The sequence below is a fragment of the Apteryx mantelli genome, chromosome 1, assembly GCF_036417845.1.
Source record: "Apteryx mantelli isolate bAptMan1 chromosome 1, bAptMan1.hap1, whole genome shotgun sequence".
Taxonomy (NCBI): domain Eukaryota; kingdom Metazoa; phylum Chordata; class Aves; order Apterygiformes; family Apterygidae; genus Apteryx; species Apteryx mantelli.
Window position 1 is genome coordinate 95,098,139 of NC_089978.1, and position 13,366 is coordinate 95,111,504.

The 13,366-nt window shown below is 36.4% G+C and overlaps 1 protein-coding gene across 1 annotated transcript in view; it reads right to left on the reverse strand.

Moving 5' to 3' along the window:
• Nucleotides 1-13,366, reverse strand: part of CFAP47 (cilia and flagella associated protein 47) — a 377,656-nt gene that overhangs the window by 169,423 nt on the left and 194,867 nt on the right. The window contains exons 47-48 of the mRNA XM_067289744.1: nt 12,543-12,686; nt 11,348-11,521 (exon numbers count right to left, since the gene is read on the reverse strand). Of these exons, the coding sequence (XP_067145845.1) occupies nt 11,348-11,521; nt 12,543-12,686 (318 nt within the window). The remainder of the gene's footprint in view (nt 1-11,347; nt 11,522-12,542; nt 12,687-13,366) is intronic.

Sequence of the window (13,366 nt, forward strand, 5' to 3'; positions counted from 1 at the left end):
GGTGGATTGACAACTGGCTGAATGGCAGAACTCAGAGGGTTGTGATCAGCAGCATGGAGTCTAGTTGAAGGCCTGTAGCTAGCGGTGTCCCCCAGGGGTCAGTACTGGGTCCAGTCTTGTTCAACTTCTTCATCAATGACCTGGATGAAGGGACAGAGTGCACCCTCAGCAAGTTTGCCGACGATACAAAACTGGGAGGAGTGGCTGATACCCCAGAGGGCTGTGCTGCCATTCAGAGAGGCCTGGACAGGCTGGAGAGGTGGGCGGAGAGGAACCTCATGAAGTCCAACAAAGGCGAGTGCAGGGTCCTGCACCTAGGGAGGAATAACCCCAGGCACCAGTACGGGTTGGGGGTTGACCTGCTGGAAAGCAGCTCTGTGGAGAAGGACCTGGGAGTGCTGGTGGACACCAAGTTAAGCATGAGGCAGCAATGTGCCCTTGTGGCCAAGAAGGCCAATGGTATCCTGGGGTGCATCAGGAAGAGTGTTGCCAGCAGGTCGAGGAAGGTTATTCTCCCCCTCTACTCAGCCCTGCTGAGGCCGCATCTGGAGTACTGTGTCCAGTTCTGGGCTCCCCAGTACAAGAGGGATGTGGCACTACTGGAGCAAGTCCAGCGAAGGGCTTCAAAGATGATTAGGGGACTGGAGCATCTCTCTTATGAGGAAAGGCTGAGAGAGCTTGGCCTGTTTAGCTTGGAGAAGAGAAGGCTGAGAGGAGATCTTATCAATGTGTACAAGTATCTGAAGGGAGGGTGTCGAGAGGATGGGACCAGACTCTCTTCAGTGGTGCCGAGCGACAGGACGCGAGGCAACGGGCACAAACTGAAACACAGACAATTCCATCTGAACATGAGGAAAAACTTCTTCACTGTGAGGGTGACAGAGCACTGGAACAGGTTGCCCCGAGAGGTGGTGGAGTCTCCGTCTCTGGAGATATTCAAAACGCGCCTGGATGCAATCCTGTGCAATGTGCTCTAGGTGACCCTGCTTGAGCAGGGGGGTTGGACTAGATGATCTCCAGAGGTCCCTTCCAACCTCAACCATTCTGTGATTCTGTGTGATGTAGTACTGTAGCATGCTATAATTTCTTACTACATTAAATAATTTTTTTTCTGTTTAGGCAAATTTTGAGTGAAATCATGATTCAAGATGGAAAGGCACACGCACATCCCATCTGCAGCTTTGCAATTGTATTTCAAAGTGAAATCTGAGTGCAGTTTTCCCTTAAATGGTAGAAAGCTACTATAGTATGCTTTAAAAGGCCTCATTCCTGGATGCTCAGAGAACCAGGACTGCAAGGTGAACCACAGTGCAAACTACCCTCTTTCTCTCATCATCTCCAGCAAGGATACAAACAGTTTTCCTTAGTTCATCTAGGTGTTGAAAAGACTGTAAGTAGACTGTTTTAAATTCTGCAAGCAAAGCCAAAGATTTGCAATTCTTTCTATCTCCATTCACACAAACATAAAATAGGAAATGGTAATATAAAAAACTGTACATCTGAAATGACAAACTACCTAATAAATTCAGAAGAAAAACTTCTACCAGTAGTACTGTATTTAACATATTTTCTAGTTTCATGAATATTATTTATGCTGTAATTACTGCTAAAGCAGAGATTATGAAACATGGTTATTAAACACAATTATTGATTTCCTGAATGCATTGTTATGACCTGGAGTTTCAGCTGAGCAACCTTAAATCTGAATGCCTATTTTTGTACTAATGGAACTATTAACATATTTCTTGATGCCAAGTCAACTCCTTAATATCTCAACTCAACCTTAATATCTAAATCTTTGTTCCAAACAGGTGAAGTCACAGTTCTGTTTATAATTTTGTCAAATTCACAAACCCAGAGTTTCAGCAACCCGCTTTCACACACACACTGACTGCTCTTGTATCACAAACTCCCTATTTACTTATTCTCATGGAACATTCCATCTTAATGTACTCTAGCTTCTATTATGTACTAAAGGCTTCCCTGCCATCATTGCTGGTGCTTCCCCACCCTTCTTTCCTTTAAACAAGATACACTGAATTGCGTTTCCACAGTGAGACAGATCTTGACCAAAAAAGAACTTTTTTAAGAATTCAGGCCAAAATGGCAAAAATACAGGAGATATTCTGACCATTTTATAACTCACGAGAGATATGGGTAAGCTTAAAAGGAAAGAACTTTTAACAATTAGATGTTCACTCCATTATGTTCTGCTGCCAGAAAATCCAGTATAGATAAAAAGTCTGAAAGACTAATGAACAGACTGAAGTATTGCTCAGGTACTTTCGATTCTGAAGGTATAAATGGGCTTAGGAAATTTGGAGCATCACTATTCCCATTACTTTGGGGAAGATTCTACAGTAGACTAACTCTTTTGGGAGTTACTCTCAGAGAAAGCTACTAATAAGCCAGTAACTACTGGGTATTCCTGTAACATGACACTGGACTCTGTTAAATGACTGGAAATGCAAGAGGAGGTGTTCACTAATGAACAGCTCCCATGCAGTTATTCATACCTTAAGAGCTCCAATCTCCAAGCAGTGCTCACAACATTATCTCCTATATCCAACACCATGACAAGTTCTATGCTTGTAAAAGACACCACTCATAAGTTACCTTTTATTTATTCCTTACATTGATCTTTGTCTTGTTCAGACGCCTTCCTGATTTATCAATTACTGACAGTAAATACATGATCAACCTCAGATGGAAAATGGATATAAAACATGTGTGTGCCCACACTTACACAAGCACACAAACCAATTTAAATTCATATCAGAATCCATACTGAGAATCCTACTTAGTGTAGTAAGAGAAGTGATGGTAGAAGTTTGAAGTTCCAGTATGGTATAGTGTTGTAGAATGCCTGTCTGCTTTAACTGTAGATACATTACACACTGTAATATAATGCATACACATTAGTATATAATATTAATATTCTAATCATAGATCCAAAGACATTCAGAAAGTGAAAAAGATAGAGAATGTAAAAATACGCACAGAAAAAAAGTCCAGAAAGTTAAGATTTTGATAAGAATAAGTTCTTGCAAAGATCTCAAAAGTCTCAACGAAAGCTTGGAGACAAGCAGCAAAAGAATGTATATATAGTATGTCTAAGCTACTTGCTTAAAGAAATAATACAGAACACATATTTATGAGGATTGTATGTAAGAACAGATCACAATTTTAGTCTCAGAAGTAATGTTATACAATCTTACTTCCTGCAATCTGCAAGACCGCATTCTCAAAGGTATGTGAATGTGTTTAATAAAATCTACTAGGGGTTATTATTGTTAAGCAAATAAATTGCTAAGTAAGAAAATAGGCCCTAAATAGTCACCTAAATAGTCACCTCTTCCATCAACAATAAACAATTGAACAGATAAGAATAACCTTTTCCTTTCTTCCCCAATCTGTTTCATTAATCTAGAAAAACAAAAATCTTCTCTTTTATGTGCTGTCCAAAAGAATTCAAGAGACTGAATTTCAGCTAGTTAGTGGGAAAGACTGTTCATTAGCATTTGTCCTAATTTGGAAGGAGGGACTGATGAACAAATACAGATACATTAACTGGAATTTAGGGGAAAAAAATCTTGCGTTCAAGGATCTGTTTGAAATTTAGTAACGATCAAAGAAAACCTGAAAGACAAGAATCCTCAAAAGCATCCCAACAGATAGGGGCAACGTACTATGATAAAAGGAGTGAAATTGTAGCATTTAGGGAAGATTATACACAACAAAAGAGTAAAAACCTGTACCTATGAACAATATTGGTACACAAAGAATACATTAAGTGGAAATGTTTTGGGTCAGGTACTATCACATTCTAGATGGAAGTATAAATCTCCATTTTTCCCTCTAACAACATTTGCATTTACATCTGCTTCTTAAGATTATTGATTAGACTGCAGTAACACCTGGAGCACCCCAGTGAAAATGCAGGATTTCTTTGTATTAAGTATCAGAGATATGTTTAACAAAACAGAAAGCACATACCCCAACAGCTGACAAAGTCTTCGGAGGTGGATATTAGCACATTCACTTTTTCAGACAGGAAAAAGAAAATAAAAACCAAATTGAAAGCCTTATTTAAGCTGACTAAAGAAACTCATGGCAATCATGGAACAGGACAAAGGAAATCTTGTGTTCCATAGGTGTCCAATACCAAAAAATGAAGTTTGTTTAGGATGAAATCAAGTCAGGAGTTGGGGTATATAGATATACACATATACACATAGGTAAATAGATGGATACACACATACACGCACACATGGACTTTAGTATCAGTCATGAATAAATGCAGTTTCTGAAAATGCTGATCAATTTAAAACACCTGGAATCTACATAACGACGCCAACATTCACCAACAATCTTTGTGAGCAACCAATTGTCAAAAATCAATCATATCAGTATCAATGCTGTCTTGTAAAAACTTTCATATGGGTTCTTCTCCCATTCATGTACATCTTCCTGATGTTCCTGAACATAACCATCAGAAAATACACCAGGTGAACTAGTGTGTAAATACTTTTTAGCTGCAGAAGTAAGCTGGGAAAGGAAAAACTCTCAGTTTGATCTTCACCCCTATTTCCTAGCAAATCTACCATCTTTAAAAAAAAAAATGAATTCATTCTTCCCAGAATGTATGTATGAATTTTCACCATTTACAAAGATATATAGGCAGGGAAAAATGCACTTTTAAGTACTTCAAATAAATACTTCAAATAAGTTAGGAAATAATTTAACAAATAAACAGTAAATAAATAATAGGCCATTTTAAAACTTTTAATATATGAAGTATTTTAGAAGAATGCATAAGCCCAAGTTCCATTGCATTGCGCAGATTAATTGAGAAAACACAAGAAAAAAGGAATTTGATGCACTATTGTATTAAATTGTCTTTTGTTTCTTAAGCTCAAGGTAGAAAATCTGACTTAAATCTTGCATGAAAATACACTTAATTCTCTTGCTCTGTAATGTGAAACTGTGTTGATACCAATAAAATACTTTGGTACTACTCATGTTTTCAAAAAATCTGATAAAGAAGTAGCAGAAAAAAATGAAGTGGAACAAAACTTTCAGAAAATACTGTGTATTAAAGCCTGACTCCACATACGGTTATTGGCCTTTCAAATTCATTAACAAAAGTAGATGTTTTATTTTCATAGGTTTTGTTAGAAAGAAAATCTGTGGCATAATTAAGAAAGAGCAAAGCTGTACAAGTTGCCCTAATACCACAGTTAATTCACTGAAGAAATGCTGGCTTTCAGTAACTTCAAATCTCCCCAAACCTACACAATGTATGTTAGATCCTTTCACTATCACTCAGAAAAAAGGAATAGTAAAATACCAGAATGAAACTGAAATGTAAATTAAAGTTATCATTGTGACCCTGCTGAAAATTTTCTCAAATTAATGCATCTCCAAGGATTCCATTTTTAAATGAGAGTGTTCTCCATCATCTTATACCCCCAGTCATTATTTATACACAGCCATAAAGCATAAATGAGCAGATTTATAAAATAATAGAATTTTTAACTAACTTGTATCAGTCACAAATTTAAAAACTCATCTTGCAGAGCTTTACTATGCTTATTTAAGAGGAATAGGAATGGAAAGATAATCTTCAAAAAAAAATTTTTTTTTTTTACAGAGTTGAATAACTAAATAAGCATAACTTTAAAAAAAAATGTCGTTGACACTTCAAGCCAAAGTGGTGAATAAATGTATAGAATTTAATCAAATACGCTTAAATTCCACTGTCTCTTTCCATACCGGTATCACCAAGTTAGACAGAAATATGTTCAATAATTATTAATTAATAATTGTTTCTCAGGTCCATTTAAAAATGGTGATAAGTGCTACCAGTTAAAAACATAGTGCTCCCTGTTGCTAGGCCAGAACTGAGTAAGTGGCAGCCACTGATGAACCTGCTAAGCCAGATTTTTGTCAATACTGTCTTAAGATTGACAGATATTTCAGGAGAAACCCCCATTACTTTCCCTTATCCTCCTAGTAGTATACACTCCACAAGTCCCTGAATTATTAGGAACACACGTAGTTCTTGCAACCGCTCTTACTGCCACCAGCATGTAACAAAACTGGAATAAAACAGCACTGTATTGCAGTAGGTATATTCCCCCCCAAATTCTTGCCTGTTCAGCTGCAATATGGAGTTCTGCATAACCAGGAAGGCTACATAATCCAGATCCATAAACCAGCCAGGCCAGCTGCCAAGACGAGGAACCCATCTCAAGAAACAAAAAAACCTAAGACCTTAACCCACTCTTACCTGATCAAACAATTGCCTAACTAGTAGCCACACAAAAACTGCCAACAACTACAATTATTACTACACTCTGTAGGCCATCCACCCTTTGAACCATTCACTACTGCTGTGAAAAACACTTCTTACATAGTGAAGCCTGTTACGAAGTTAGAAGGATAGATAAAATTAGAGTCATTATGGAATACACAGATTTACTCATGGTAGTTAAAGAATACAAACTTGACGAGAGTAGGAGACCTTCAGCAATCAGGTTACTAGAGTGACTTGGAATTTATTCTCTGGAAATCTCACATACAATACCAAAAAAGACAAAACCTGAACAAGAAAGCCTCTCATTAAATTTTTATGCATAATTTTATTATTTTGAGACATTTGTTGCAAATACCCAACCTTAATCTCATTCTTTTACTGACATGGTAGAGAAGATCTAGAATGGATATAAAGAGGAGAGAGAGAATAAGGCATTGGAGTAAAGGGTTTTTTTTAGTTCTGGATTGTATATTTATTCTACGTTATTTTCAGAAATGACTAACAGTTTGTATATATAACCTAATACCTGGAAGGTAATTTAACTGAGCCTTGAGATTCCTCCTGAGAGTTTACTTGAATGATCTCTGTTTTGAACAGCACAGAGAAAAACAGTTTTACAGTTTTATATTTTTACTGCAAAGCCAAGCCTTGAAAGAATTAGGCACTTTTATGGCTAAAGTTGCTATCAAAGGTGTCATTAGAAGCAACCATCAACACACCAGTCAATTATTTATATCCTGCAGATATAGCTCTATATAAAAATCAAAAGAAAATGGTTTAAAAAATTCTATCATCAGACTAACAGATTAGATTGCATAGAACTACTTTACACTTCCTACTCTTGTAGGATGATTTGAATCTAATTTTACAGTCACTAAAATCCACTTACATTGCAGTCACTAACCTTAAATTAATTTAGCATCCGATAAGTGTTTTCCTTGGCATTTTCACAGGTAGACTGAGGGAGTTACGCATGTGACCTCCACTGAATGCCACAGGCATTTATTCCCTCCCTGACTCTCTTGATATACGCTAGTGGTTGCACAATCAAACTACACATATTCCTGCTCCCGATATGGGCATTCTCTATATGTTAGATATGGGGAAGCATTATTCAGAGGGAAGAGGGCTTTCTTAATGGAGGAAAAGAATTATTTTCCTCTTCCTCCTCCCAGACTTAAATCCCATTTTGAATAGCCACCTTTGCAGTGGTATCTATGTTTTGGTTGAAGATATCAAATATATACAGTGATTTTTCAGAAACATGGTAGTATCTACATGGCGTAATTAAATTTTTAATGAATTTTAATGAAATGACTTTTTATTAAATTAATAGTTTAATATATTCAGTTATGAGAATGCTCATGCTATATTTACACCTCAAAGGCAAAATTACTTAATTATTAATTCACCTAAATTACAAACTGCTAAGTATTCATTGTGCAGTAAATTCTTTATGGACGTGCCTGAAAATTATTACATTTGTAAGCTACTGGCACATCTTATATCATTCTTATATCATTCATGTTATATAATTTAAGCTTTATTATTGCAGAGAATGAACTATCTATGTTTTTAAAAAATACCATGTATGTCCCAGTTTATCTATGAGAAGTTACCTTGTCTAGTGGATACATTCTATAAAGGGAAATGTAAGCATCACTGTCCAACAGAATTGCAAAAGATCCTTTCAAAAACATTTGAAAAAGCTATTATTTTTGGATTAGCTTTGTTCTGTTCCACCAAGGATGACAAAATTTCCTCTTCCCAATCATCAGTTAAGCAAAAAGACAATAGGGTAAAATTTCAAAGATGCTGGATTAAAAAGTAGGAGAGTTATTTGCTGTCAGCAACTGTCCCCAAGGGAAACACTGACAAAGACAAAATCAGAAGGGAGCCTTCTGCTTCTCAACAGACTATCCAGAAATTACAGTAATCAGGCAGCATGGAATGAACAACAACGACAAAATTAGTATTGCTTGTTTTTCCTGTTGCCCTTTATGCTATGCACTTCTGGGCAAATAAATAATCTTTGTTCTGCATTTCTAACAAGGCTGTCTGTCACAGTTCTTTCTTAAAGGAGGCTTTCCTCTCTCACCTAATAACAACAGATAATGATGACCACATCCTGGTTTTACTGATTAAATCCTAATTTACCGATTAGAGAAGACTAATCCTTTTGAAATTAAAAGCAAGTAAATCATCTTCACTCACTACAACAGCACAAGATATTATATGGCATCTGCTGGGGAGCACTGCAAGGGATTCATCTTGTTAGTTCTGTCTCTGGCCTTTTTCCTTTATTCCTGATGCCTCCACTTAGCCGTCCTTTAGTCTTTCTTTTCATTAATTTACCTTTTTCAAAAATAACAGTATATAATAATTGTGTTTCTAAATGACTACATTTAAGTGTCTTTGTTTACAGTCTCTTGATGAAATGTTGAAACAATTCTCTTCCAATCTTCAGTGCATCAATTTAGAGAGGCTAAAAGCCTAGGTAATAAATCCTAAAAGTGGGATTGCTTATCCTTGTTTCTCTTGAAATGCCTGTTCTGTTGGTGAGACAGTTTCCAGACACCTACTAGTTTTTCATAATCGTGCTTTTTCCAGTAATTCCAACCTACCCTGCTTCAACAACTGTTCTGCAACAGCTTCTGGGGAAAATCCTAATATGGAGAAAATACATTATTTACACTAATTAATGTACCACATGCATACAAGCATAAACTCATTGTACTTGGCCTTACTACTTATCTCCCAAAAGTCACGAAAGCAAAAAGGTACACAAACATAGCCAGATCTCAAAAGTTAAAATTTGTATGAAACAGGAGCCACCTTCCCTGATCTTTGGATTAGAAATGGTCGGACTGTCAATTCATGTGGGGCGGGGGGAGGAAGGAGGTGAAGGAGAGAGATAATGTGTGTGAGTGAGTGAGTGAGAGAGAGAGAGAGAGAGTGTGTGTATGTGTGTGTGTGGTAGCCAGAGAATACACTCAAGGAGGTCTAAGAAGTTTAATATCCAGCTCACCCTGAAACAATTACAACTGCCATAAATCAATTCAATGTAACATTTCTGGAAAAGACATATAGTGAACAATTTCAATGCATTCATTTTGAAGCTTGATATTTGAATGCCCTTCAATTTCAATGGCACAAAAATACTGAGTTGATACAAAAATGGGAAAGCAGAGGAAATTGTTCTGTTCCAACTTTCAAAAACATTCAGTTCTTTCACAGATAAAAGTACAAATGCATTAGAAATGTAAATGCATTCACAACTAAAAAGCTCAAACTGTTGAAAAGAAAAATGTCAAAGCTGGTGTTGCACAAAAAAGTCCATTTCTTACTTTGTTTAGGGGGCTTTAACAGTGAGTCAAATAAGAATGTAAAGCCAGGCCATTCTATATTATCCAAAATTTATTAAATGCAAATACTCCTCTAATAGTGAAAAATTGAAGACTGGCGTGAGTGTAAGAAAGGATTTTGCACTGACATGAATAACCATCACACTAAGAGAAGAGTGCTGCTGGTATTTACATGATCTCTCTATACTGCTGTATAAAATAAGGTGAGGCCCTCTCTCTGCTGATGCCTGAATTTTGATTAAAGCAGCACTTGGTGCTACTGACAAAAAGACAGAGAACAAAAGATACTCATTTCACAACTCCACACTAGTTAACTAGTCAGATTTTACCTGCTAGAACCTATATTCTCCCCTTTTCCATCCCACCCACAAGGATAACTAGAAAAAATAAAAACAAAACCTCAGTTCAAAAATGTATGTATGTTGACAATTTTTAGAGCAGATTCTTCTGCCTTTTTTATAGATTGAGTCCTCCTAGAAAATGCTATGTAGATACAGTATCTAGCATCTATCTACTCTAGATTTAAATGCCGTAATAGAGTTCCCAGGATGGCTTTTGCTGACTGAGGTCCGAGGTGTTCTTGCTAGAGAACCTTCTCTGCAGCTCAGAAGAAAAGTACTGTCTTTTTGCTCTAATGTACATTTTCCCTCTCTGCTGGCATGTGACATGGGGTCCTACACATGCATAAGGATGATGAGGAAACTACTGAAATAAGTTTCTGAGCTTCAAATTAAACACACTGAGAAGATAAATGGTAGAAAAATTATGCAGGAGAATTAGAGTGATACAACAGTGTTTTTAAATAGGAAAATGTATTTGAGTAAATACTGTTATAAAATATAGCTAATGAAAAAGCGAAAAACCACAAAGGATTTTATTTAATAGTATAAAGAATGTCCTGAGCAGGGGAACTAACAAAGATGTTTTTCCTAAGAATTTGTATCTTATGTCCCTCTACCCAAGCCACAATTACCTCAGCACCTCCTCCTTCTCTCCAGTGACCCATTGCCCTCAAAAACCTTTAAATTATTTCCTTGAAATTTTCTTTCCCATCAGCAAACACAGAGAGTATTCCCAGTTCCCTCCAGCGTCCCTCAAACAACAGCTGGGCAAAAGACACCAACTGTTACAATTTGTTCCAAGAAATGTGAGTGTCGCCTAGCCAGGCCAGCAAGCCATAAGGAACAGGTACGCAGTGAGCTCATGCTGCAGCATGAGGATAATGGGATAATAATTTTTGGCCCTTTCCTGTAATAAGCCAATGTTTTAAGAAGTTTTTAGGAACATTGTATTTTCAAGTCGTTTTTCTCTGATTTCAAAACTGATGAAACTGGCCACTGGTTTCAAATCTTGTGGGGGAGGGAGGGAGGAAAGACTTGCAAATGAACAGACAGTGTAATTGTAGAAGTCTTGTCCCCTTAGGAACCAGGCTAAAAAAACACATTTTTTTTTCCCCATGGAACATACAATAAAACGCACTATCTCACAGACTTCCTTACTATATGCCTATCCAAATACATTAAACTACTAGTTAGATATAATTTCTCATGAATACATGGATTTTAATAATATATCAGCAATGAAAATAATATCAGCTATTGTAATACACAATTTGTAGGTCCTTGGACAGAGGAATAGTTGCAACGTTATTGCATAAATTTACCTTGTATGTCAACTTGTTTTTGGTATAATTGGGCACCCTTAATACTTTTTGAGTGACCTGTCTCACTTGGCAATCTATCACAATATGATCCAGTGCCAGAGGTTTCTTCCCTATTCCCTTAAGGCTAAAGATATTTTCGGTGCCATCTGTGTAATTTCGTAGAGTAAGCCTTCCCTGTGTCAAAGAAAGAAGAAAAAAAGTTTCAGGGCTGTAGAAGTCTTGTCTGGCTGCCAAAGCAACTACTTTAATCTATTAAAGGAGTTAAATCCAGGCAACAAAAGCAAGCTTTCAGAAAAGTGTTGCTATTAACTTTCCTAGTTCATATGTAAGCTTTTCTGCTAAATTGAAGAAAACTAAAGAAAGAGATGCCTTTTTTTCTTCTAAGTTATGAAGTTAATAATATAAAGCCATCATACTCGTAAGCTTCCAGGCTTGTACCTGGAATACAAATATAATGTCCAAGAAAATATGTTCTCATATGTCCTTGTATAAAAAATAATTTTGCTCAATCATTTTTATCTGTACTTCAACTAAAATGTTTATTAGTCACTAAAGGATTCAAGGCTTAGGGCTTTTAATAGTTTTATAATAGTGGATTTCTAAACTACATTATTTTTGGTTGGCAATGCATGTAGATGGATTATTAATGTTTCACAGAACTTTTTTTTTGTCTTTGCAATTCATATGCTTGAATAGCATCCTGCAGGCAAAATCACTCCGCTAGCATACAAGCAAAAATACATACACTGCTTTTTGTTAAAGGTGTCATAGCCTTTGCTCTGCTCTCCATTTCAGCATTCAGAACAGTGATTACTCTAATGGTAAAAGTAGCTTGTAGTTAGTGCTTAACTTGTAACAGAAACTATTTTATGAAATAATCAAATACTCATCACCAAAATTCACTTGTGATGTATGCATGCAATAAGAAATACTCAGTGCTACTACTTCATGACTTAGGCAATGAAACACAATTCAATACATGTATTTAAATTAAAACTTAGGTTCTGAAAAGGCAGTTTCTTTGGGGTTTTACCTCAGTTATTAGGAAATCTTTCCATTTCTGACTAATTCAGAAAACTCTTAATCAGATGTTTAATGTTAGTAACTGCTTAAGCACTTCCATAGTTTGAAGACAGATGCAAGTTTTATCAACAGAAGAATTCCTTTTAAATGTTGAAACTAATTTCTCTCTTACCATTGTTACGCATTCAGCAATAGGCTTGAACATGAGAGGATACCGAGCTGTTTCACCTGGACCCACATATATTACAGGAGGGCCATAAAAACTCTGTCCTTCCAGAACTGCTTCAAGTTTCCAGTCCTGACTGGACATATTACTCTGAAATCAAGGTAAAGATGTAAATTAGATTATACATTTAAAGCTCTTAACATTCAGTTCAGCTTTCACTTGCAGCTATCATCAAATCTGAGCGCAGAATTCAGTTGAAAGTACTCGCTCAGAGCATTTTCTGGGAAAATAACATAGTGCATTTTAAAAATAACTTAAACTAATCCTAAATCCTCTATTCCTGGCAGCCAAAGCTACTAGCAGCAGTACTGTCAGTATCAATACTGTCAGCAAGAAGACTCTATGGAAGAATATATGTGTGATACAGCCAATGATCAGTGGGATTTTACAAGTATCATTAAAAACATTTACAAGTATCTGCATGGCGCTATTTAATGCTTGCCAAAAATCTCATTCACAAGAGAGGCTGCAAGTGAATGATGGAACAACTACAGTCATCTCACACTTGTGAAAATTACAGAAACTTAGGATGTTCAGCCTTTACTCTGATATCAAGAAATGGTCACATATTTGATATTCAGGAGGGTTTGAGGTCTCATTCTCATTCTCTCTCTAACTCACTGTGTGGCTTTAAGCAAAGCACTTGATCATTTTGCTTGTTCCACATACAAAACGTTTCACCTGTCACACAGATGTTGCAAGAGGTAGTTTGCTAGTGTCTGTAAAGTGCTTTGAGCTCTAAATATTAGGTTCAAAGAAACAAGTTTAGC